Source organism: Ursus maritimus, unplaced genomic scaffold (genome assembly GCF_017311325.1).
Source record: "Ursus maritimus isolate PB19 unplaced genomic scaffold, ASM1731132v1 scaffold_13, whole genome shotgun sequence".
Classification (NCBI taxonomy): Eukaryota; Metazoa; Chordata; class Mammalia; order Carnivora; family Ursidae; genus Ursus; species Ursus maritimus.
The window spans coordinates 2,837,608-2,864,769 of NW_024423675.1; the positions used below are offsets into that span (position 1 = coordinate 2,837,608).

Consider the following 27,162-nt stretch of genomic DNA (forward strand, 5'->3'; position numbering starts at 1 on the left):
TGTATAGGGCGCGAGGCAGTGGATACATAGCTTTAACATTTGTTCATTTCTCTCAGAACAGAGGCTCGGCCCCAGTGGCTCAAGCTCAGAGCTGTGGAAAGGCCCCGGTAAGCATTTGCTGTCCGATTAGGCCAGAAAGCTCAGTGGGACTCTGGTTACACACAGCCTTGTAACCTCCATTGAGGGTGTGAGCTTATCTTAAGAGACAGAACCAGACCTGCACACTGGAGGACTCTGGTGGCGGGGTGAGGAATGGGGCAAGACTGGGGACTTGTTAGAGGTTATTGCACTAATTCAGGGGAGTTGAAGGCTCATTAGGGTAATGGCAGTGAACACTAAGAGAAGTGGTAAGACAGGAGAGAATATTTAAGGAGGCAGAATGACAGAAGACCGAATAACATAAAGAATACAACTTGTGGTCAAAACACGGTATGAATGAAGTCACTGGTTTTATTGAGCAGCTCAAACTAGTCCCGAAGGCGACTGTTCAAGAGGCGTTCCAAACAGCTTCTGAGCAATGTACAGCCTCCCCCAAGGCTTAAACAGTACCCGTGCTCATGTGCACATTAGTCTTTGTTAAGAGTCAGGTTCACTAAATGCATTCACTTTTCATATACTTACTTGCAAATAATGCAACAGTATAGGTTTTTCAGTACTTCAGGCTAGATTTCTACTCAAGTAAGTCCAGAAGTGTGAGGTTCGCCTGTTTACAGACTCTGGTCTACAAAAATGGGAGGTCTCAAGATACCAGAAAGTTTATTCATAGCCAAAAATAAAAAAAGATTTCTTATTCTCCTGAAATAGGAAATATTATATTCCTATAGTCAAAATGATTAACAATTTTAAAGTTTTTTAAAAAAAATTCATTGAGAATTTTGATGAAATTCATTTATTTCAGTAGAATAAAACAATAAGCAGCATGAAAACGTAAAGTGCTACATAAAAGCCCCACAATACATAAAATTTGAAAGCTTTCATTGGCTTCGACAGTTACAGGGGAAACAGACATTATCTATTTTTTTCGAGCATGCTATTTTAACTACCTTGCTATGTAGTCATGTGCTTTGTAGGTCAAAGAAAAAGCCATGAATTACCTAAATCTGAGGACTGGGGGAAGGAGTCCTAAGCTTTTACCAACCAGATCACACACCTAGTTTTGTCCTTGCACTCTAATTAAAGGGATAAACTGGGGCTTAAAAAGTAACAGTTTTCTGAAGTCTCTTTGGGTGATGTTCAAGTACGAATAGCCCCAAAGATTGATTTTGCTCATCAACTCCACAATGGGGACCTGGCTGACAACTTAAGGATTTTTAGGTAGCCTCTGTGAGCCGAAAGGGAAAGAACAAAAATATGCCACTTACAGATACGTGTATCGGGTGCTTAAAAAATGCCAACACAAACAAGAAGGTGGTCTGTCATTTGATAGGGGAGGGAAGAGAGGCAAATCAGACAGAGAAGGACCAGCTCAGTGCAAAATCTTCTTGGCTTAATCAATCTTAAAGTATTGGTACACACCATGGAAACATGTAACAAGACTACATAGTCCAGAGGCCGGCTCAGGTTTGACTGAGAGGAAGTGGAGGAAGTGGAAGGAAGAGAGCACACGATTAATCTCAGCACAGGCTGAGAGCAGGGGACTTTCTTCTTCTCAGCTGATAACATTATCTGGTCTTCCCCATTATCTCCTCTTGCTAGGAGACCACTGAACCAATATCTCTAATATTTTGCGTTCCAAACCGACACTTCAGATTGTGCTTTCTCATGGCAATAAAGTTATAAAATGGTCACCTATAATTTTCCTGACATAGGGGGTCCTCATAAAGTCCTTGAGCTTTTTTTAAGACTTTACCAACTTCGGCTGTAGATGTAACAGAAACAATCTGTAAACACTTTTAAAATGCTAATTTATTAAAGTTTAAGACAATTATGTATTATATAATAGTATACAGTATGTTCTTACTTTAGATATGGACATAAAGGAAAGATGGCTATTAGATGAAAATAGAAATTGTGTCTGATAACAGAACCAAAGTCCATAGCAGCAGTAAAATTAAATTTGCCTTTAATACTATTTTACAAATTGTTTCTATCTTGCCCATAATTTCAGTTAGTTAAAACTACATTCAGGACTTTATGAACACCATCCCCCAAAGTGTTCAAGATACATTACGAACTAGCTTTTTGGACTTGTCTAGAACCTGAACGCCATTTACAACACTGAGTTGTTAAAAAAAAAAAAAAAAGTAACTCACAAATGCACTTTTAGAACATAACCTATTTGAAAGCAGGGGACTGCCTGTATTTAAAAATTAAATCTTCATTAACAAATACTCTCAGGAGTGCCCTCAATGCTGCTACTGAACGTGTTGAAGGCAATGTTCTTCTATGATTCTATGTTCTCACCAGGCATTATGATGATGAAATTCTCTGCTAGAATCCACGGAGCTAGCTAGCATAACCTATATATTGACTTCGCACTGAAAATTATTTCTTGGGCTTCGATTAGGTGGACAATTCTAAGTAAAGGTTTTCCTAATTTCTATCACTGTTACTTGGGCCCTGAACTTTTCTATTAAAATGGTACATGAAATATTTCAACATTATACATATTCCTGGAATAATTAAATTTATAGTGATTACAGAGCTAGGCATATAATACCTTCAAAAGAGATACAATTCAAAGCAGAGCAAACATTAAAATCTGAAGATCTTTCCATTTGATTTCTGGAAGAAAATCAAGTGATTTCCTGGCATGGACCCTTCTTTCCTTTAAAAAAGATTTATGGAAGACTGTTTCCTTTCTTTCTTTGTAAATCTTGTGTGCATTTGGGAGAGAAGGGGATAACAGCATATCAAAGTGGTTACAAAGCATTATTCCCTCCAAATAACATCCAATAACAAAGATGTAATCTCATTTCCTCATAAATGTTTGACTGAAATAGTTACTTTCACTGAACAACATTTAGGACACAAAGTAAGTCACAGAATGGGCATCCCAGTATATCTCCTATGAATGACATTCTCAGCAAGCTACTTGAAGAGCTCTACTTTCCCTTTTCAACTCTTACCCCTATATCATTCTACATAAGTAGAAACAGAGTACTCAATAAACGGTATTGAGTAATTAGTAATACTCACTGGAACTTAAAACACCTTCTTTAATCCAAAAATTTCAAAGGGTCATACAGAAGAAAAGTATCACAAATTTACATAAAAAGCAGCTGAGGCATGAGAAACAACAGTAAGTTATTTCTCTGTAAAGCAGGTCATATGGTGAGACAAGGAACTTCAACTCCCAGTCCCTTAAACTAAGCAGACACAGTCTGAAAGTCTAGCTGTCTCTATACTGAATTTATCAGGATCAAAAAAGGAATGAAGGGTAAATACAAAATAATCTTTTTGTAAACAATTCTTAGATTAAACCCAATGCAGAACGTTTAATGAAGCAGTTGAGTCACAGCTCTTAAGACACAAAACAATATTATAACTCAAAGTCAAATATGTACTCATTGGCCAGATATATTCGTCGGAATATAAGAGCTGCCAATGCCAAAGTCAAGATGACAATCAGAACAGCAGATCCGCCATGATCGGTGTGGTTGTCTCTTGGCTGCTGGCCCTGGATCACATCTGGGGAAGTGGACGACCTTCTTTGACTCTGCTGCTGGGCTCGGCGTTGTCGAGGGCTCATGGAGGTATTCTTAGCTACGGGCTGAGCAGGCTGTTGAAGGGATGTTACTGAGGGGTTCTGGGCTCCATACTAGGAAATTTAAGGAAATTTTGTTTGAAATTGGCAAAGAAAACGTATATATGTAGCTGTTCTCTATTCACGAGTACACAGAACCTCAGAGCACTAAAATATGACTAAAGGCAAAACTACCAAGAATGATCTGAATGCCATAACTAATTACCCTCCTGAATAAGCCGACAACGCAACTCATTCTGAGTACGCATCAGGCAGAGGAGGACTTTATCAGCAACAAATAAGACGAGGACAGAGTTCAGCCATTTGCCCTATAGATGACTTTCTCCTCTCCTTCCGGTGTAACTCCAGCGATACCTGTTAAACATCTGGGCACCTCACTTGCAGGAGAGCCAAGGAAGGAAGCAATCCGGTTTCTTCTCGGCTTGAAAAATTGCCATACTAAATGGCGAAAAGTTTAACTCTCAACAGTGCGCCTTTCATGACCCAGGCCTCTTCCAACATCATCTTACCACATCGACATGCTTCCACCAACAATCACACAGCACACGGAAGAACTGCAAACCGTACGTTCTTCACAGCAGTACTGTCATAAAAATTAGATGTGGTTTCCAAGCCAGGATTATTTTTTCTCATAACTCCTGTCAACTGAATTGAGCACAAGTCGAGGAGAACCCTTTACTGTGTATTTGAATTGTGTTACTTTCTGTACGTAAAGCATACTTGGGCACACTAGCTGGCCCCGCAAAGCGCAAGATATCAATGCTTTCTACCTTGACTGCTTGGTCAAGCATAACCACAATGTGGTACCACGTGACTCAAAATCTTAAATACGGTTTATAGATAAGAAAGCTCTACAAAATATGAATTCCATTTTATTTATATAGACCCCCTAACTCTACCTCTAATAACCTAATGGACTTTAATTCTTTTTTTGAAAACACCTTAAACTGGTTATATTAGAGCCAATACCCTTCAGAATAACTTTAAAAACTGAGTAAATATAAAACATTTAAAATACCTTCCATTAGAGAAAATTTCAATATTTAGAAGGGAAAAAATCAAATAATGTAATTCAAATAATTTTTTTAAAGACCGTATTATTTATTTGAGAAAGAGAGAGAGTACGGGTGGGGGGGGGCAGGGAGAAGGAGAAGCAGATTCCCCACTGAGCAGGGAGCCCAACAGCCTCCCTCCCAGGACCCTGGGATCATGACCTGAGCCCAAGGCAGCGGCTTAACCAACTGAGCCACCCAGGCACCCCTTAAATTTTTCGAAAAGATAAGAGGATGGGCTTTGTCCTGGCAACAGCTATAACCATTAGGGAAGAAACTGCTGATCTAAGTTACCCTACAGAGGAAATTACATTTTAAATCTGATACTCATTTCAACATTAAAAGGTCTGGCTAATCTGAGTTTCTTAAAACTGTCCTTTGGAAGCACTCAAATGTAGTGACCCATAACACAGAGATAAAAAAGGAACTACTGACTTTGAGTTAAAAATAAAAGTCAATGCTGACACTGAATCAGAGCTGCATGGACTTGGTACTTCAACCTGCAGGCCTCCCAGAACAAGGAGCTCACTGAAGGGAGCAAATTCACAAAGCAGCAGCACTTCATGAGCTCTCTCGCAGTCACGGGCACCGTACAGGATCTTAACCAACCCTCATCGGGCTGAGCTGCGTTGTAGCAGCTGATGCAGCAACACTGCATCTGAAATCTCCCACTCTTCTGACAGCTCAGCCAAGAAGCTAGAAGGGTCTGAGGCGGCAAAAGTGCTCAAGGCCTACAAGGAAGGCTCTTAAGGAAAAACATGAAGGTGCCATCAATCCAGAAACCAGCACAAGAGATTGATTCGGCTTAAAGATTTTATTTTATACATGTTATTTTTCCCAGTAGTTTGAGGGGAGAATACAATGCCCATATACCTGACTAAAACAGGGAGCCCTGTCATTACTAGGCTGGCTCTACCACTTTGGAGATGCAGGGCCCTAAGCAAATTATTCAACCTAAGACTCAGCTCCTTCATCTGTACTGTGAGGATAATATCCAAGTCTGTAGTTGTAAGGATTAAAAGGAGTAACGATATAAAGTGCTTAGGATATACAACTGCTGATTAAATGCTAGTTAATAGTAATACCGTTACTGTTAATATACCCCATTGGAGACACTAGATTTAGGGTTTTTTTTTTTAAGATTTATTTATTTGAGAGAGCGAGCGTGCATGCAGATGCAGGGTGGAGGGGCAAAGGGAGAGACTCTCAAGCAGACTCTGGCTGAGCGCTGAGCCCTACTTGGGGCTTGATCTCACGACCCTGAGGTCAGGAACTGAGCCAAAGCCAAGAGTCCATCACTTAACCTACTGCACCACCCAGGCGCCCCACTGATTTAGATTTTTTTTTTTTAATTTTTTTAAAGAGATTTTATTTTTTTATTTGACAGAGAGAGACAGCCACCGAGAGAAGGAACACAAGCAGGGGGAGTGGGAGAGGAAGAAGCAGGCTCCCAGCAGAGGAACCTGATGTGGGACTCGATCCCAGGTCTCTGGGATCACGCCCTGAGCCGAAGGCAGACGTGCTTAACGATTGAGCCACCCAGGCGCCCTGATTTAGATTTTTAAAAAGTCATTACTTAGGAGAGTTTTTCAGACCCCTGTTAGTATAATTAACATATTTTAGGGGCGTGTGGGTGGCTCAGCCAGTTGAGGGGCTGACTCGTGGTTGCACCTTAGGTCATGATCTCAGGGCCTGAGATCTGCCCACCCATGGGGAGGCATCTCCTTCAGATTCTCTGCCTCTCCCTCTGTCCCTCCCCCACCTCCCACACACACCCACTCTCTCTCTCTAAAATAAATACATAAAATCTTTAAAAAAAATATTTAGAACAACCATCCCTTAAAACACTGACTTTAGATGATATTTTAGTACATGCACTTAATGGAAATACTCAAGGGACATACTGCTTTAATTAGATTCCTGTATTTCAGATGCCTTCTTGATAATATATTACTATTATCGACTAGTGCTGAGATACCATAAAATTCTAGAACTTTTCCTATTTAAAACAATCCCATCAAGAGAAAATGATAACAACCCCAAGGTTATAGACTCAGAAAAACCTAGACTGCTTGGAGTTTAAGGACTAACTGGACAAAATTCTGGCAGTTCACATGAAGCTGGCTTTAACATTTTCAAAATGGTATGTATGATTGGTGGTAGGACTTCTATCTTTTTGCTGTTGACCTAAACTTGTCCAAATACACCTATCACTGAATGAAGACTTAAGTCATACCAGTTTCCGTTTCCTTAGTTAAGATGAAGCAATCATTTTTGGGAAGGTAGAAGTATATGACATGTGTATTTAATTTAATTAATTTTAAAAAACCAACAGTCACAAATAATTCCCTTGTAATACATATAAATTTTCCTATAATAATCTAGAATAACCAGCATCCGTGAAGGAGTTTTGTGTTTGCTTTTTAATACAAAATGGAATGGCTCATTCAGGACCTCAATCCCTAGGAAGAGGGAAAAAATCTAACAGACTGGAAGACCACAAAACTACCATCAGTATTTTCCCCATTTCTACACAGCTAAAAAAATCTGCATCAAAAAGCAACAGATGGCCTGATATTATCTGCTGTATTTAGACTTTGGGCAATCTCTCGCCCCCTCAAGGCTAAAAAAACATGGCTTATCTGGGATTTGATGTATAACATTTGTGAATTTATATTACACTTGCATGTGAAGCAGCCCCCCCTAGCCAAAACCAAGTTTCAATTACTTCCATGGTGATCAAATTATATCATCATACTCTGAGATAATCTGTATGTAAATGTAACTAAAAGCTTAACTTGCAACTGTAACAATTGATTACTTCTCGGTGTTTTAACCAGAATTGGTATCAATTACCTGTATCTATGAAAAAATTTTAAGTTTTATGTACTTTAAAATCAAAGTGCACACCTGAAACTATTGGAACATTGTATATCAACTATACTGTAATGATAAAAATTAAAACAAAAGAAATCAAACCAAACCAAAATGGAAAATACCACTGTAATAATATTATTGGTTGTGCAATGTAATTTACTTAAACTTCTTGATTTCTTTGCCTGTATTTCTAATATGTTTTTAAAGTGCCAATCCTAAGATTGATTTATTCAATCAACAAATATGTATTGACCACCAACTATATACAAGGCAGAAGGCCAGGCACTGCGGATACAGTGCAACAGAAAGACAGCTCTGATCCTCAAGGAACAGATATGCTGGGAAGATAGACAATAAATAATTAATGATAAAATAAATTACAAGTAGAATAAGTATAACTGCAATATGCAATAGGGGGAACTTAACATAGATTTAGGAGACTGAAGACAGATTGAAATACATCACGAGTATCAGGAGGCTGTCCTTACAGGTGAAAAAAGAGAACCACCCTCCTCTCTGGAACCATGGGATGGTTCTATTTTTTAAAAAACTATAAAATAAAATAAAAAATTAGAATTCTAAAGGTGAAAAGTAAACTGACTTTTTTTAATATTTCAAGGTAAAATATATACTGACTAAAATTAATTCATAATATCCCTCTGCGATTCATAAAATTACACGCAGATCATGTGAAACCGATTAACTCTCAGCATTCACTTTCTCCTTATACCTCCATCTCCAGTCCTCCAAGTACTTCCTCCGGCACACCCTCTCCCCTTCGCTCTCCTACCTACGTCTCTGCCCATCTCACTCTCTGAAAAGGAGAGAACCACCACTCAGGACTATTCAGTTCCACTTTATAGTAAGTTATTGCTGAGGAAAGGGCAAATCTGTATTTGCCAGCTTCTACTTCAACTTTCCTGACCCTTTAAAATCCTCTCTAAAACTGAAGAGGGGGAAAAAATGTAGCTACTCAACCAGTCTGTTACCAAAAAGACATGTTTTCTTATATACAGAAAGGAAATCAATGTTTTTCCTCGATAGTTCTATTTAGCAACTACCCAGTCACATTTTCTTAATCAAACTCTGATGACCTATACCCCCCAATATTTAGACAATAGGTCAGGGCAGAACTAACAAGACACATAGTATTCACTTACTTTTTCATTCAACAATGATTTATTGGACACTTACTATGTGCAAGGCAGCACTGTCCAATAGAACTTTCTGAGACGATAATGTTCGATATCTTCGCTGTCCATTATGGCAGCCACCAGCCACAGGTGGCTATGGATTACTTGAAATGTGGCCAGTGTGACTGAGGAACTGAACTTTAGATTTAATTTTGAATAATTTAAATATAAATTTAGATAGCTCCATGTGGCTAGTGGCTACAGTACTGGGCAGACCAGGTCTGAGGCAAAACTTTGGCTCTAGTCCTTCATTAACTGAGTGCCTGAATGCAACTTATCAAACCTGCCAAAGAAACAGTGCCTATTTAGAAAGTGGCTAATGTATGTACATTTGGTTTTATTCAGAGTGTAGTGCTATACTGTAACTAACTTTTCAGAGAAATCACAGAATTCTGGAGAGATGACAGGACCTAAAAATTATTTAGTTCAACCCTATTTAACAAGAAAGAAGGCCCAAAAAGTATGAATAATTTGCTTAAGATAATATGACTCATTAGAGGGAGAGGTGGGCTGGAATCCAACTGTCAGGAGAATCAAAATATTCAGATATTTCATCTAGAGACCTCCTCCTCCTCCTACTGCAGATAATGATAATGATATAGGCATACACATATGTAAAAGACAAGAGCCATACCGAGGTACTGGCCGTAGCCCCCTGGAATGTTGTAGGTATCTCATCCTGTAAATCATTTAGTGAAAAAGAGTGGTTTAAGTCCGGCTCAGCGATAGTCTTTCCAGATGAATTGACTTCTGCCTATAAAAAGGTACACCCAAGAGCAGTGTTACAACAGGAAATGTACAGAATAAGCCACACCTATTCATCCTCTTTTGGACTTATTTTAATTGCTAATTTAATATCAACAATCAATCAGTTAAACATTGAGCGCTCACGTGTCTAAGACTGTGCTAGGTGTTTCAGGAAGAAGCACAGACAAAACCTGTTCTCAAGGAACTGTTACTTGGTGAGAGACAAAACTAACACCCATGGTTCATAATCCACAAATCCAAATTAATTTTTTTCAATTTCCAGGTGAAGTGTGACATGTGAGATTACTGACAGTCTTTATCCCACATTAGTGTAAATATTCCCAGGTTTGCTGAGGGAATAATAGACTTGATTATGGGGTACTGCCCCAGATTGCACTGCGGGTACTAAAATACGGTGTATGTTTGGTATTTTCTAAAATGCGAAAATCTGATGTACAAAACGCATCTGGCCCTATGATTTTCAGGAAAGCAATTTTAAGTACAATAGGAATCCTCAGAAGGAAAAAAATAACCAATACTTATTAAGCACCTCCTCTTCCAGGCAACACAATGAACAGAAGGAAAAATTTCTCGCAAGAACTGGATATGAAAGGACAGACAGGATGTAAGACAGGTGAACAGGGAGGAGGTAGCATGTTGCTTAATGCAGGTTGACATTTTTTAATAGAGCTCATTAAATTCCAGAAGTAACTCTATGTTTGAATAAGACAAATGTGGGAAAAAAGGATATAAGGGAGATATGCCAAAATATTAACAGCAGTTATCTTGGGGGGATGGGATTATGTACAATTGTTATTTTCTTCTAAATTACTATACTTTCTATAATAAGAGCTAAAATTTATTAAGTATCAGGGACAGTTCTAAATACAATACATTTAAGTGAGTATTAACTCACTCAATCCTCATAAGAATCCTACAAGATAAGTAACATTATTATTCACAGATGAGGAAAAGGTACAGAGTGGCTAAGTAATATGTCTGATATCCTACGACTAATAAAGAGCAAAGCTGGGATCTGAACCCCAGAACTGCATACCAGAGTCCAAGCTCTTAATCACTATGCTGGACTGCCTTTGGGAATGTATATGATTAGTTTCATAATAAGAAAAAATTATTTGTAAAACCTTATTGCAACAGAACTATATTGCTTTACTTTCTATCCAGAATTTGGCAGTAAACAAAAGGGTCACATAGAATTTATTTACAAATTTAGGGTACCTTAAAACTGATTTGTCTTGCTAGTTCCTTGGCTTCTTGGTCAGCTTGGCTTGAATCACTTCCAGATTTTAAAGGCAACAGGACATCCTTCATGGCACAGCCACATCCCTCACAACAGAAATCCTGTGATCTGGTAGGAAATAATTTTTTTAATGCGTATAAATCAAATACTTGAATGTTAATTCAAGACACTCAAATACCGAATGATTCAATTCAAAATAAAAGAACCCTGGATAATTCCATATCATATTCATCTACATGTAAATTAGACAATTATGACAATATTATAGTTCTGAGACAAATATACAAGTTAGGTTGGTGTTAAAAAAAAATTCATGTTGGGGTGCCTGGCTAGCTCAGGTGGAAAAGCATGCAACTCTTGATCTCAGGGTCGTGAGTTCAAGCCCCACGTAGGGTGTGGAGATTACTTAAATAAATAAAACTTAAAAACAAAACAAAACAACAAAAACTGAAGTCAGTTATATCTCAATTTCTAAAAATGTAAAGTTAAAAAAAAAAAATCCAGGGCTAGTTTCCACTTTTTTCCAACATACTATCTAAAGAAAACTAAGCTTTACATCTGTACAACAAAATATATAAAATGTCTAACTACACTGTCCCCAAGATCACACATAACAAAACTATGTTGACCCTGTGGAAAAAAGTCACTATAAAGTTTGAATTATGTTTTAGCTGAAACATACATAAAACAGTAAAGAAGCCACCAAAAATAGAATTTTCAGATATTTCTAGGAAAAAATTCACCAATCCTATTTATCTAAATAGCAGTATAACTTATGCAAAGTGAAATAAGTCAGTCAGAGAAAGACAAATAGCATATCATTCTACCCACATGTGGAATTTAAGAAACAAAAGAAACAAGTTAGGGGTGGGGGGAGAGAGAGAGGCAAACCAGTAACAGACTCTGAACTACAGAGAACAAACTGAGGGTTACCAGAGGGGAAGTGTGTGTGGTGGGGGAGCATGCCAGAGGTGGGTACAGTTAAACAGGTTATGGGGATTAAGGAGCGCACTTGTGACAAGCACTGGACATAAGTGATGAACCACTGAATTCTACAACTGAAACTAATATTGCACTGTATGTTAACTAGCTGGAATTTAAATACAAACTTGGAAAAACATAAAAATAACAAAATAGCACTATAACTTGAAAGACAGAGAACTCATATAAAATCCAAAGACTCTGAAATTTATCACTCATTATATTAAGTAGACTAAAGATAAATCTGTTAACTAGACTTCCCAAGATTTATTTTTCTATATTTTCGTTTTTCCCTTTGTATTCCAGATATAGCCAAAAGTGTCCTGAAGTCCACAAGAGTGCTGAGGATTTGTATGAGTGGAAATAAATATGTATAATATATAGAAGGATATATTGTTTCATTGCTGAACTTTTTAAAAATTGTTTTATTGTACTTTCATCAATAAAATAAAAGCCTTCGGTCTTTAAGAACATGCTTTTTTAAAGATTTTATTTATTTATTTTATTATTTATTTGACAGAGATAGACACAGCCAGCGAGAGAGGGAACACAAGCAGGGGGAGTGGGAGAGGAAGAAGCAGGCTCATAGCGGAGGAGCCTGATGTGGGGCTCGATCCCATAACACCGGGATCACGCCCTGAGCCGAAGGCAGAGACTTAACAACTACGCCACCCAGGCGCCCTGCTATTTAAATTTATTAAACAACTTCATGTGAACAAAATAAATGTAAAAGTAGTATTAACTTGTACTTGTTGCTGACTATTTTTGTTTCACCAGAAGCAGCACTGCTATCCATATCCTTTTGAGAGTCAGCTATATCCAAATTATTTGCATTAAAAAATGTCCACTTTTAACTGAAAAGTCAGATGAAACTTAAAGGGGAAGGTTAATTTTTAACATATTAGTTTATCCACAAGGACAATATGCTACCATGGATGAATGCAAGACCATGTTTTTTAAAAAGCCTCTATCATAGACTAAGAACCTAGATTATTTACACTGGGAAGTCTAGAACAAATAAACAAAGTTCTTTTTTTCCTTATACATGAAATGAACTGGATAAAAGTATCAGGATAGAAAGCCAACAAAGAAAATCAAGTAAAAACAAATGCTATATATTCGAAGTACATATTATAGAATTTGTGAACAACAGCTGCAGTAGGGTATGTCCCCAGAACCTGGAAATAAGGTTTAAAAAGAAAAGTTGTTGATGAAATCCAAGAGTCTATCAAATCTTTCAGACACTAAGATCTATTTGATTTAACAAACATCTACAGAGGACGTGTTCTGGGCTATGCTAAGGTAGGAAATACCATCATTTAATTAACGTAATGTGTCTGAGAGGCGGTAGACAGTAGAGTCCAAAGCAGGAAAACGACCAAGATCAAGAATTACAGGACGTAAGTACTTTTAAATACTCGTTCTCCTCACCTCACTGCAATTTTGGAATCTTCAACATTTGCTGAGGGTTGGGTCTAGTATTCTAGGATTGGAAAGCCTCTCGATAGGATTTCTTATAAGGTCTCTTCCCTATGCACACTGATTTAAAAATAAACTGGGTTAGAAGTTGTTCTTAAAAAAAGAGAGCGGGAATTAGTCTTTGCACTACTCAAAGGAGAGGCTACCCTGAATCAGATGACTAATCTGGGTTATAGAGACAGAACGCATCTGAAAAAAACGAGATGGAAATACCACTAGGAAACCATAACTTGATAAAGAAAATCTCCTTTACTTTATTCTGGATCATTTATTGAGCATTTGCTTTGAGCCTGATACTGCAGATGCAAAGATGGATAAAGCGGACTGTCCCTCCCTACCCTTAAGAAGTTTTTATTCTTATGGAAAGCTACATATAAACAACTGCGTTGGGTTTTGGGGGGTTTTGTTTTGTTTTTGTTTTTTCCGTCTGGAATGCTGCCCACGTAGAGACAAATGACTAGAACTGTTTTCTCAGAGAGAGTACCTCTCACTGCCGTTGATATTACCAACTACTTTCTAAAACTAGACAGCATGAAATCAATTCTTTAGACTCTGGCCACCCCTGAGTAGTAAACTGCCACAAATGAAATTCTAAAATAGCAAAACTAGACTAGATCCTGTAACCAAGGTAACTCACAAAGTAAGAGACAGAGCCCATCTCCTAACGGTCACTACCCAGAATAGTATTTAAATCTTAACAAAGAAAGAAATGCAAAACTTACTTTTTGGCAAGTGCTCTTCTTTCCTCTGGTGTGTAATCTAGAGAACCTATGGCCCCCTCTCCTTTTGTTGGCATAAACCCAATGATGGCTAGTAATGCTGTTCTTACTGAAATAAAAAGTAAACATCAATCTAAGTTGTTTTGTAAAAGGAACTGGGTTTACTCTGGAAAGGAAAAAAGACACACAGGTTTTCACTGAAGAGGTCTAGGTAGGGTGATTTTATTAAAATGACGGCAAAAATTGAGACAAGGTAAGAATTTTTATTCTTTATTCAGTAACATCAAATTAATTATCCAAACAGTCTCAAGAAGGTGTTATAGTTTCTAATGAGGAACTGATTAGAGTTATAGAAGACGTATATTCACTTTAAACTAATACTCACTACTCCAGGAAGGCTGCCAAGTTTCAGGGTGATGTCCTGAGATGCTCAAGCAGATTTTCTTGCCTACTTCAAACCGCCCGTTAGCCTTAGGGATGAATAAGGTGTTTTAAAAACTGTATATATGTTTAATGTTTTATACTTTGTAAGATTAAACATATTTTATAAATAAATAATTTTAAAAGAAAACTTTAAAAGAATATAATCTCCAAGGGGACACAGATTTTTGTCTTCTTACAGCCGCTCCACAAATACTTGTAAACGAATAAAAGCCGTTTTTAGAAGCTGTAGCACCAGCCACTCTGGAAAACAGTGGGGAGGTCCCTTAAAAAGTTAAAAATTGAGCTACCCTATGACCCAGCCATTGCACTACTGGGTATTTACCCCAAAGATACAGACGTAGTGAAGAGAAGGGCCATATGCACCCCAATGTTCATAGCAGCATTGTCCACAATAGCTAAATCGTGGAAGGAGCCGAGATGCCCTTCAACAGATGACTGGATTAAGAAGCTGTGGTCCATATATACAATGGAATATTACTCAGCTATCAGAAAGAACGAGTTCTCAACATTTGCTACAACATGGATGGCACTGGAGGAGAAAATGCTAAGTGAAATAAGTCAAGCAGAGAAAGACAATTATCATATGATTTCTCTCATCTATGGAACATAAGAACTAGGAAGATCGATAGGGGAAGAAAGGGATAAAGAAGGGGGGGTAATCAGAAGGGGCAATGAAGCATGAGAGACTATGGACTATGAGAAACAAACTGAGAGCTTCAGAGGGGAGGGAGTGGGGGAATGGGATAGACTGGTGATGGGTAGTGAGGAGGGCACGTATTGCATGGTGCACTGGGTGGTATACGCAACTAATGAATCATCGAGCTTTCCATCAGAAACCAGGGATGTACTGTATGGTGACTAACATAATGTAATAAAAAAAACATTAAAAATAAATAAATAAACCCTGAAAAAAAAAAAAAGAAGCTGTAGCACCTTTCTGAAATCTAAATAAATGACATATGATAATGTCCTGATGTCCTCCTCTGAGTACAGTACTGGGCTAGGCTCCGTGAAGGATCTAAAAGAGAAGACATGCAGAGGCTAGGAAAAACCTGAGGACCTGGTGTCACCTAACTAGACATTGGTGCAGGAGGCTCTGAGACAGGAGTGATTTTCCTAAGGATGATGCAATTTCATAAGACAGGAATACAAAAGAGACAGATCAGAGGTAACGATTTCTGTTTGGGACATGGATCTGTTGTCTTGGGAGAAGAGCTGTTGATGACGTACAGCAGACAGGCAGAAATACAGACACGCTGACGTCAGAAGAAGATACACGTGTTTGGTATCCGACTTCACAGAGGTGACCGGAGAAACCATTTCATAGAAATAAGAGAAAATAGCTGATGTGTGAACTTACAGAATATCCATACTCAGAGGAAGGGAAAGGAAGAAGAGGCATGAAGTTAGAATATAGGCTCCACGGAGCCAGAGAATTTGACTTGTTCTCTGCCACACCTACAAGGTGCATGACATATGGTTTTTTTTAAGATTTTGTTTATTCATTTTTAGAGAGATTGGGGGGGCAGAGGGGGAAGGAAAGGGACAAGCAAACTCTGCACTGAGCATGGAGCCTGACACAGGGCTCAGTCTCATGACCCTAAGATCACGACCTGAGCTGAAATCAAGAGTCAGACGCTTAACTGACCGAGCCCCATGATGCATGACATATGTTTAATAAATATTTGCTGAATGAAGATTAGAGAAGACTTTTCAAAATAGAGGAAGTGAACCAGAAAGATCAAATATTGAAAATCAGGAAGGCAGGGCTGATTCTCAGACAGTGTGCTAACCATGACCATACATTGGTTAACTACTAAAATATTTCTGTACTTGTTGGTTAACAGCTGCTGCCCCAACTACCCACCCCCCATCCGTTTCCCCATGCACCAGCCCCATCCCCTGGACCACTTGGCTCTCCCCATGATCTAGCAACTAAAAAGTGACTCCTAACATAGTAGGGTCCCTCCAGGACCCTGCTCCAGTCCTACTGCCGGTATTAACAATTCTCGACATCACCTAATAATTGTTAAGGACAAAATTTTACCTGCTAGGAACTTTATATTGTGATTGTATTTACCATACACAACCCTTGACAGATAAGAAAACTGAATTTCAAAAAGATTACGCAACCTGCCTGGTGTAATGGAAAGAGCAGTGGTCAGAATCCAGGTCTATTGGCTCTGAAACTAATGTTCTTTCCACTCACTAAATCTAAGTAAAAGCAGCTTTAGTTTAGTACGTATTGATGAATACCTTTTGTTTCACCATTTGCTCCTCCATGTGTGTCAGATATTTAACTCAGATGGTCCGGGATGAGGACTGAGAAGAGGCAATGCAATTTCTCAAACTGGTCTCTGAGACTGCTGTAGTAAGCATGTGGAATCAGCCTGCAACAGGCTAAACTACGGGAAGGATGTCTTGAAGTTATCAAAGAGGAAATAGGACAACAGCTTAAAGAGGTAGGAGAGATACAGATACAGAAAGGCTTTTGTGTTTTGTTTTGCTTTTTTCAAGGTTAGAGGATAATTAGACATACTTGCAAATTAAAGGAGAGCTTAATAAGTAAGAGAAGAATTTACTCTGAAGGAACAACATCCCAGGAAAAAAAGAGAAAACTGGATCAACAGTTTTCCTTCACATGGAGGTAAAATATGTGAAGACAGAAATTCTAAGATATAAATAGTAATAATGTAACTAACATTTATTGAGAACCCTGTGACAGTTCTTATTTTCAGAGCCGTACGTAAAAATAAGGAAACTGAGGAAAAGAATATAAGAAAGGTGAGAAGTTGAAGATGACGATGTAAGAGATATAATAACATTAACTACCTTTTCCTGAGTACTTACCAAGTGCCAGACACTGTGCCTAGCACTTTGTATCCACTAATTCCTTGAATCCTATCAACCACACTATGGCAACTGTGCGTTCATCAGCATCGATAATTCCTAGGAATTATTTTTTGGGGAAAAGACTGTACTATCAAGTCCTGGTCCCCAAAGACAAAATTATAACAACGTTCTGCTTGCTTGCTTGCTTTCCTTTTTTTTTTTTTAAGATTTTATTTATTTGACAGAGAGAGACACAGTGAGAGAGGGAACACAAGCAGGGGGAGTGGGAGAGGGAGAAGCAGGCTTCCTGCCGAGCCGGGAGCCCTATGTGGGGCTCGATTCCAGGACTCTGGGATCATGACCTGGGCTGAAGGCAGATGCTTAACAACTGAGCCACCCAAGCACCCTATGTTTCTTAATGAAAATGAGTATGCTAACCATGCTTTGCAGTCACCATGAAGAGTTAAACCACAAGCATTCCAAAAAGCCAAGAATTCTTACCGTTAAAAGAATAATGCTCGGTGGCTTCATGGGATATTCTGGGGGCAGTACTATTCGTCCATGATAAACTCCTCCATCAAAATCAGAATCTGGGGGCCCTCTAACTGTGAAGTGCCATTCAAAAAGGTTATCCTGAACAAAAGCAATAACCAGCAAGGAATCAATAACATTAAAACGTTTGATCATCTTTATTAACGAGTACCAGAAATATTCCTGGGTGAGAAATATTAAATGTTTCACATTATTACTAGAATAGTTTCTAATACACAAAATATCTCAAGTATAAAAGTTATAAATAAAAGCTATTTAATCTAGTTTTCATGTCCCACGAGAGCTAAAATCTTTTTTAAACAAACGCATTTAAAAACAGCTGAGCATTGTTATATATTCATAAATTAGATTACAGATTTAATTAAGTTAAATTAATCCTTGAATACTAATTAGTGATAATTATTATATAATCAAATAATTGCTGTAAATGTAGATTATTTTAACAAACTTTAAAAAATTATCCCTCATAGATGCTTAAGAACTTATTTATTTTTAAGTAGTCAGTAATATTAATAAATATGCTATCAACATCATCTTAGAGTCCCCAAGTACTTTACAGTTTACAGTGTGCAAAATATTTGCACATACTGTATTTTCATTATCATGGAAACCAGACTGAGCACATTTAAATACCCTCCTTCTACAGATGAAAAGACTGAAAAGAAATAGAAATGTTTGTGCAAAAAGTCCAGACTAGCTGCAGGAGTCCCTTCAAGGGGCCAGGTCATCCAAACTATAAAGAGTTTGGGGTTCTTGCCATTACCCCTCCCTCCCTCATACTCAAAACCTAAAACCAATCTAGCATCTGAGACCATTTTATGGAGAATGGAAATTTGCTATGTAGGATTCTGAATGGCTAATGAAATAAATACTAAGAAAATACAGGGAGTAAAATACATCAATAAACCACACCAACATATCTGTAATGACTCAAAGCAATGAAAAAACAATTTTAAGGAATTCATTTAAAATATTAAAGTATTAACATCCATATAAAAGATGGAAACTAACCTCTAATGGCTGTGCATGGTAATGATCTGTTGGGTCCTTCAATTCTGCTGCTTCTTTCATTAAACGCTTAACAGCTAAAATAAAATTCATAAGATAAAGACATTTAAAATTCACTTTTCCAAGAGATTAGCACAGATTTACAAACCTAATGAAAAAGTTCCTACTTCAATAAAAAATTGTAGAGGGATAGTTCAACTGAGTATATGGTGAAAGTTTAATTATGAGGTAATAGTATTAACTGGAGAGGGGAAGGGCATGGTAGCTAGGCATTAGAAGAAATATATATTAAATTAAATATTTAGGGCAGTACTATTTTTATTTAATAAGTACCTACATATGTTTCCTATGTGCTAGCACTCAAACATTAACTCATGGAATCCTCAAAACAATGCTATGAGATAGGTACTATTTTTATTCCCATTTTCCAGACAAAGAAATTGAAACATGGAGAGATTATGTAGCTTGTCCAAGGTCACAAAGCTAGTAAATGACAGCTGGGATTCTAACACAGGCCGTCCAACTCTATCTTGTTAATATGTCTATATTAACAAAAATGTGCCCTCTGGAATTCATGCTCATAAACAGGAGACGCCCCCCCCCACATCCTCCACCTCTTGGGAATTTCCACCCACTATCTTGTATTAATATAAATGGGTGTCCCCAGAGGTCACTGAATCTCCACTGTTCTAACAGAATTCCTTTTTTTTTTTTTTTTGGTAGGTTCCATACCCAATGTGGGGCTTGAGCTCATGACCCTGAGATCAAGAGTCTCATGCTCTACTGACTGAGCCCGCCAGGCGCCCCTTGAATTCCTTTCTGAAATGACTCTTCAGCTTAATTAAAACTTCCAATCCACAGACCCCATAATTTTCTATGCCTACCTACACCTATATTCACTTCCCTCTTTATCCACACACTTGGCTCTTAGGAGTTTTTTCATAATCCCCTAATAAAATGCAATGCTAGCTGACCCAACCCAACCCTCTTCTTATTTGGTATCTATACCCAAACAGCTGAGCATTACTGAAAGGGGGGTGGGGGGAGTCACAGAGGCAGGCACACTGATAGAGTTATGATCCACAATCTCCATTGGGACACAATGCCACCTAATGCTCCTGAATTTCTCTGGTAAGCCCACCAGCCCACTCCAACTAGCACCCCAAGACTATTTCACACCTGTTTACTCCTCGTCTTATTCTTCTTCCACCTCCTGGAGTTAATGGGCCTTTTCCTTCCATGATTAATGACTACTGGCAGCTTATCACAACCAAGAATCCTCTCTGGATCTGTACCCTCTTTCCTTCCCTACTGGCTCTCAAAGATCAATCCTTTGATTCCAGCCCCTCTCACCTCAAGTTTTAGGTGCTAAAAATGTTAGGATACTAGTGTAGAGAGCAAAGCCAGGAGAAAACCAGGTAGCCCAAGGCTCCCCAAAACTCTGCTTGAAAAACAACTGATGTAGTTCCAGATGTGCTAGAGAGAAGTACGTACCAGGTGGGCACCTAACCTGAGAGCTGACATTAGAGAAAAGGGGTCAGGTACTGACATCTGAAAGAAAGACAGTGGGAATTATGCACGGGTATGAATAGGCAGAGGAAACAATAACAGTAAAATATATGGACGTATAGATTGGAATGTTACAGGGAAAGAGGTTAACTGAGAACACTTCGCACACACATACAACCGAACAGTTCAGTGTGTATCAGGACTTCTGCATAAAATTTCACATTAATCAAGGGGTCCTAAGTGGAGGGAAAAGGTTAAGTCACCATGGTATTCCATAATTACTAATTCTTTTCCATCTCCTACACTGAACTAGGTCCCTATAGGCATAGTGCAGACTTTGTTCACTCGGTCAAAATATTTGAACATCAACTATTTATTGAGTATATATACTAGATGTTACAGCTACAACCAAAATAAAATATAGTTTTGGTTACCAAGGAGCTTGTAGTCTTGGGGCAGGTGTTGGGGGAGTCAAAGAATTGAACAAAGCCTCGTGTGTGGAACATGGGGGGTAATGTGTCTCAATAAGTACCTGTATGTTTCTTTTTTTAAAATTTAATTATTCATTTGAGAAAGAGAGAGAGCAGCGGCAGGAGAGCACAAGCAGGGGGAGGGTCTGAGGAAGAAGGAGAAGCCGACTCCCCACTGGGCGTGGAGCCCAACGCAGGGCTCAATCCCAGGACCCCAGGATCATGACCTGAGCGAAGGCAGCTGCTTAACCCACTGAGCCACCCAGGAGCCCCTATCTCTATGTTTCTAATCGAGCACTTACCATGCTCCTCAGCTTGCAATACTATTCCCAGTCCCACTCCCTGTCTCATCTAGATTGGCTTTAAGCAACTTCCTCAGGAAGGTCTCCCTGACACCTTCCCTACTACACGCTGAGGAATGATTAGAGATTCCCACCTGCACAGATTAACATTTCTAAGGCGTCCTGGAGCGGAGTGGAGACCAGAAATACTCTCCAAGTTATTCTAAGGGTCAGTCAGGTTTGGAAGCCACTACCCTAGAAATTAGATTGAGCCCCCTTGCTGTAAGCCCTCATAACACTCTGTATTTTATCTTTTATAAAGTTTATCTCATTCGTAATTACTTAACACCAGTCTTTCCTGCTAAACAATTTACTTCACTCAGGCTCCTCGGGGCTTAGCACACAGTAAGCACTCAAATATTAGTTTAATTGAATTTTACCATCACCCCTCCAAAAATCTCTTTCCAAGCATCTGATGAAAGGCAATGGTTTTCAAACTTACTTGACAATAAGATAAAATCCTTTTTTTAAAAAAAAAAGCTTAATGAGAACCTCAATATGTAAAAGAGGTAACAGAGCTATTTTGGTTGAAGAAGCCAGCATGGAAGGACCTTCAAGCTGTTTATCTCCTTCAACCTAGTCTATTGAAGGGTCCCATGGAACAAAGATGGAAAAACCCTGGTTTAAAGCCACACAAAAATATCATTCTTTCAAATTAATATTATTAGATATAAATAAAATCACGGAAGCTGTTATGAAGTTAATTTATTTGGCTGCCGTCGGCAATCAAAAATGCCATAGAGGTTATTTTTCCTTCATTCCTCATCAGCTGGCTGAATGATTAAGCTGAAGAAGTCAGATTTTATGTCATTCCATCCCCTTACCCCATTTTCTCTGCCCTTCTCCCAGTTCAATAGGAGAGAAAAAAATAAACACCCGTAGTACCTGGACATTATGAGAGATGTAAGAAAGGGTCAGAATTGATTTAAGAATGTATTTAAAGGCACAATCATTTGCTCAACAACTAAACACGCTGATTTTTTAGTTCATAGGCCACACAGGCACATACCACATGAGAGCTAAAGCCATGCAGCCAAACAGAAGGTAATATTAGTCTACTGTTTTCATGATCTTTTTTTCTTGAAATTACATATATTATAACCACCTTAGTGCAAAAGAAAATGGATTCTGAATCAGGCTGCATTAAACTTCTGGCTCTGACATTTTGTAGCTCTAAATCCTTAAATAAATCATTGAATTTTATTCTTTTTCAGTGTTTGCACCTATTGAATGGGAGTTAATAATTTCTTCATATAATTCTCCTTTCCTTCCCCCTCTCCCCTTCCCCCATCACAAGTTACTAAGGTCAGAAACAGATTGGGCTATAAGGCTCTCTCCCTGGTTCAAAACCAGGCATAGCTCTCTTGTTCCCAAGGAGAAGTATTACTGCTATGGAATAGTCAAGTTTCGAAACAATGCCTGGAACTGGGGCTGGGGCATAGTCTGCCACTCCTCATACTCCTCCATCTCTTGCTATCACATAGTTAAAAACTTTTTCTGATCATCTCCTCTCTTATCTCTTTGCATGGTTATTCAAGGAATTCTTCTACTATGGTGAGATAAGATGTGCCAGGGAAGGGAAAGAAGTGGGGAGCACCTGCACGCCTGCTCTTGTTCTTTTTTATGGAGGCCACTTGATCCCTCTAGATCCAGGCTCTAGGCTGCATGGGCATCTTCCCACGCCCAGGCTCTGCCTCACTAGGCTTACACTGGGCTTTGGAGACAAAGCTCTAGCTAAAGAGAGCTTTTACAGGTCACTGTCTCTCACGTATCTAATTTCTCTCGGAAAGCAGATATCTTAATATAAGCAGTCTCCAAAGCATAGGTAAAATGCAGGAGGCAGGTATATTGAGGATATGAACCCAATGTCTGCTCCCCAAGTGCCTCTTCCTGCTCCCATAGTGAAGGCACTTAAGCAAATGTTTAAGGACTAGTGTTTCTGCCCAGAAAGACCCTATAAATGTACCCATTCAACAAACATTTAAAGAATGTCTGAGTGACGGAGACTTCTTGCCTTCAGAAAGCTCATAGTGAGAAAGCGGTGCAAACAATTACAGTACCAACGCTGACTACGTGCGCACAAATACAGGGACTACCTTATCGTCCACCTAATAGTCTGCCCAGGGTAGCTGGACAAGGCTCGACCTTAAAGAAGCATGAAGAATGGGAATTTCCGACGGATTAAAGGGAAGCCACTCCAAGCAGAGGTTCCAATAGGGACCAAGGCATACAGGTGAGAAGAGCAGCTCCATCTGGACAGTCACTTGGGCAAGATGGATACAGGGCAAAAATACAAAGGAGAAGAAAAAAAAAAAAAGGCAAAGGAGCACAGCTGTAGGATAATAGGTTGGTGAGAAAGGCGAGGATGGAATCATGAACAGCCCTGTAAGGCCAAGCTAAATACTTTACTTTGAACTTTATCCACAGCTATTAGAAAGCTACTGAAAAATTTTCAGTTTGAGGAGTGATCAAATCCGTTTTGTTTTGTTTTATTTTGCTGGCTCTGCTGACAATAGTGGCTGAACAGATAAATGTTTGCATCTATCTCTTAGACACCAATCACCTGCTAAACACACCCACAGGCCCTTCTGAAGAAAGCTGCCACAAGAGGTTCTTTATACCTAGGTCTCCCTACTTTGTACTTTGAGACCCTACCATCTCGGCCAGAGCAGTCCCAGAAAGGCACCAGGGAGCTTGATGCAGAGCAACTACTTATAGACTAAGTCAGAGGCTTCTGAGGTGGCTTCATACGGAGCTCACAACCACAAGTCCATTCCAGAAAAAATCAGAAAGAAATAAGTTTTCCCACTTACAAAATGAACAAATTACTATCCACATGCTAGCACACTGGCCCTTAACCAGTATGTGTATTCTCTTAATTGTACCATCCATACCTCTAAGACAACTGCACATTACAGAGAAAGGGTTCTATCTCTTACATTGTGCAGTGCTTTTAACCATTTTTTTCCACATATGCATTACTCTAAAAGTATCATATGACTGAGAATAAAACAAAGGAAGGAAGCATTTTCACCATGCCTCCTAGCATTTCTAGTAAGTCCCATATATCATCTAATTCACCTTCACCATGAACTCCAAATGATCCACACAGTAACAGAACAAACAAACAAACATTTTAAAAAATCCCCTCCTATAGAACAGCAACAACACCTTTGAGGAAATGATACCAAAAAGAGGAAGCAATTTATAACACGGAAGCATACTGACCAAAGCTCAGCCAGCTGACAGATCATATACTTTGGAAATGTACAAAATTCCGGAGAACTCTGAAAGCTTTTCATAATCTCAGGTATGATAACCTATCGAAACCGAGCAATGTGCTGTAACAACAATGTCTTGGGACCCACCAGTTCTCCATTCCAAACTGCAGTATTATTTATATTTGCATTATTCTCTGGGCATTCCACTAAGTACCTCCGCTGTCCTAAGGAACTTGGTACCATGTGACCAAGGAGTCACCATACATTTTTACCCACGTAGTTTTATTTAAATCTACCACAATCTAAACAATTTAAGCATTCTGCCATCTAACCCTAAACCTAAGGTTTTCTTTCCCTCTTTTACTTTCTTTCTTTCCCCCAGTGTTCTTAAGAGATGGGCAGGGTGTGTGTGTTGGGGGGGGGGGGGCTTCCTTATCCCACTGAAGTTGAATTGTATAAATGCATTTCTTGGAAAGCCCATAGCTTTCACCAGGTTTTTAAAGGGGTCTATGGACCCCCCAAATGTTATGACCCATTCTACACACTTGGTCACCTAAGAACATTTCTCAGCCTGAGAGCACTCAAGTTAACAACGCTCGGTTCAATCAATAGCCTCAGACTTTTCTGAGGTTTCTACATCTTAAGTATTTTTTTTAAAAATCAAAAATTTACAATGTCAGCTCTTTCCATAAGAATGGTAATCTTGGTGATTCCTACTGAAAAGATGCTTTCTTGGAAGGAAAAAATAAGCAGCAGCAATATTCAGTTAAACCATCACTAATATTCTAGGATTATCACTTAGAGCTGAACTGTGGAGTTTCTCCCTCCTAACAAATTTATCAAGGTACAGATGGAATAAATACCATTTACAGAACCTAGTGATTCATTTCCAGCCTGCCTTAATATGAAAGAGCTGCTTACTTTTCTTGCATCTTTATAATGCACCAGAAAAGAACTTGAAGCTAGGATTGTTTGGGCTGTTCTGTGAATGAAGCAGCGGCACCAAATACAGGAAGTCTCTATGACTGAATATAGATATATATCATGCTAGTCGTCTTGGCAAAAATCATGGTTAGCTCTAAAGTACACGGCTCATCTAACTAGTTTTCTTAGTCTTTGGTTAGCTGGTTTAGCACAGTATATTTCCTCTAGGTCTGTAATTCCATTCGCCCCAAATGCTGCAAATGGGATATTTAAACAACCAAATGCTCACATGCAAGTGAGTCAAACAGCTAATAAAAGTCCGGTGGCAGCGACGAAGGGATAACGACGGTCTGTGCTCAGGTACCGCAAGGGACTGTTAACTACTACCCACGGACATCACCTTTACACCTGTTCCCAGGGATGAGTTAGGACCCAGCACTACGAGAGCAAGATGAGGAAAGGGAAAGTCCGGGTGCTGCGGGGAACTGGCCGGTCCCCAGGACTGACGGCCGGTGCCCGCCCGGCCGCCCTGCGGCCTGCACCATTCCGGCAGGCGGCGGTCTCGCGTAGAGCGCGAAACCCCGAAGCCGAGCCGCGAGAGGCGGCGGACGCGAGGGAACCGCAGCGCCGGGCCCGGGAGCCCAGGGTCACTCCACCCTCCCCGGCCCACCCGGCGGCGCCGCCCGCCGCCTCCGGCCCTGCTCACCCGGACTCTTCAGGTTGTAGCGGGTCTCCATGGCGGATCGCTGTCCCGGCTCTGGCCTCCCGGCCCGCCGCCTCCACCTTTCCGCGCCGCAGCGGCCCGGGCGTCAGCGCGGCTCGGGCCGATTGGGCCAGGCCGAGGGAGCCTCCGCAGACGCCGCCCAGCCCCGGCCCGGACTGCGGGCGGGAGGGATGGGGGTGAGCGTGCGGGCGGGGCGCGGGCTTCGCGATGGCGCCGCCTCCTCCGCGGCTCCGCCCGCCTCCCTGAGGGCCGGGCAGGCGCCGGCGCCGGCCGGGGCGTCGCTGAACCGGGCGCCCGGGCTGGAGGTCAGCCTCCTCGTCTGGCCGCGGGCCCAACCCCGCCGCGGCCGCCGGCTCTGCGTCACCCGCCCTCGCCCGGGTTTTGTGAAGTTGCCCTGACGTGGCGGTCGCTTCGTGGCGGTCGGTCAGCTCCGGCGCCCGTCGCCGCGTGGTCCCCGCCGGCCTCCGCGAAGGTCGCTCCGGGATCTGCAAAAGCGGGCGGCGCCCTCGTCTTCCTCTCGGCAGGGCCCCGCGGAAGCCGACCTTTTGCCGGGCCGGGTCCCCCCGGCGCTCGCGGGTATTAGCGAGGAACGGCGCGGCCGGAAGCGGCCCGGGCCTACTCGCTGCCGGCGGGCTCCGGGACCCCCGGGCCTGAGAGTCCAGGGGGCCCGGGCGCTGGCCGCCCGCGCGCCGCACGGCGGGGTGTGGGCAGCTTTGTTTGGGGTGCAGGAGCTGGTGGGGTAAAGACAGTTAAATACGGAAGAGAAAATCCAGTGCTAAGGACATTGAGTAGGATTTTTATAACATTTTTTTTTAGTAATGTGATTAGGTGCACGACACTTAAGCATTGTGGGGGATTGAAAAAAAAGAATTATAACTTGTCATATAAAACTGAAGGAATTACACTGAATTTGGGGGAAAGCATACAACCTCAAAGGACACAGTACATGCTGCGTTCCAGAAAGAATGGGATTCAGAGGAAGAGGGCTGTGGGCTCTTGAAGGCTTAAAGGAGGGGGCGAGAACTGAGGAGAAGAGGGAGGGATTGGCAGGGCGCGGTGGGGACGGGACGATGAAGAGGGAAGGAAGGAATTCTCGGTGAGATGAAGCAGGGTTAATCTGGT

The 27,162-nt window shown here is 40.3% G+C and overlaps 1 protein-coding gene across 1 annotated transcript; it reads right to left on the reverse strand.

Moving 5' to 3' along the window:
- Positions 1-425: 425 nt before the first annotated feature.
- Positions 426-26,206, reverse strand: UBE2J1 (ubiquitin conjugating enzyme E2 J1). The gene is made up of 8 exons (XM_040627535.1): positions 26,023-26,206; positions 18,855-18,928; positions 17,793-17,924; positions 14,401-14,485; positions 14,019-14,124; positions 10,815-10,944; positions 9,463-9,582; positions 426-3,760 (listed from the first exon to the last, which is right to left on the reverse strand). Exons 1-8 carry the CDS (start codon positions 26,051-26,053, stop codon positions 3,482-3,484), a joined length of 957 nt encoding a protein of 318 aa, XP_040483469.1. The 5' UTR covers positions 26,054-26,206; the 3' UTR covers positions 426-3,481.
- Between the last annotated feature and the right edge of the window lie 956 nt (positions 26,207-27,162).

Coding starts and splice junctions, on each gene's coding strand:
- UBE2J1 (XM_040627535.1), bottom strand. CDS start 26,053: ATGGAGACCCGCTACAACCTGAAGAGTCCGG. Junction 14,486..17,792: donor CGAGCATTATTCTTTTAACG/GTAAGAATTCTT, acceptor TTCATCCCTAAG/GCTAACGGGCGGTTTGAAGT. Junction 3,761..9,462: donor GGGCTACGGCCAGTACCTCG/GTATGGCTCTTG, acceptor TAAATTTCCTAG/TATGGAGCCCAGAACCCCTC.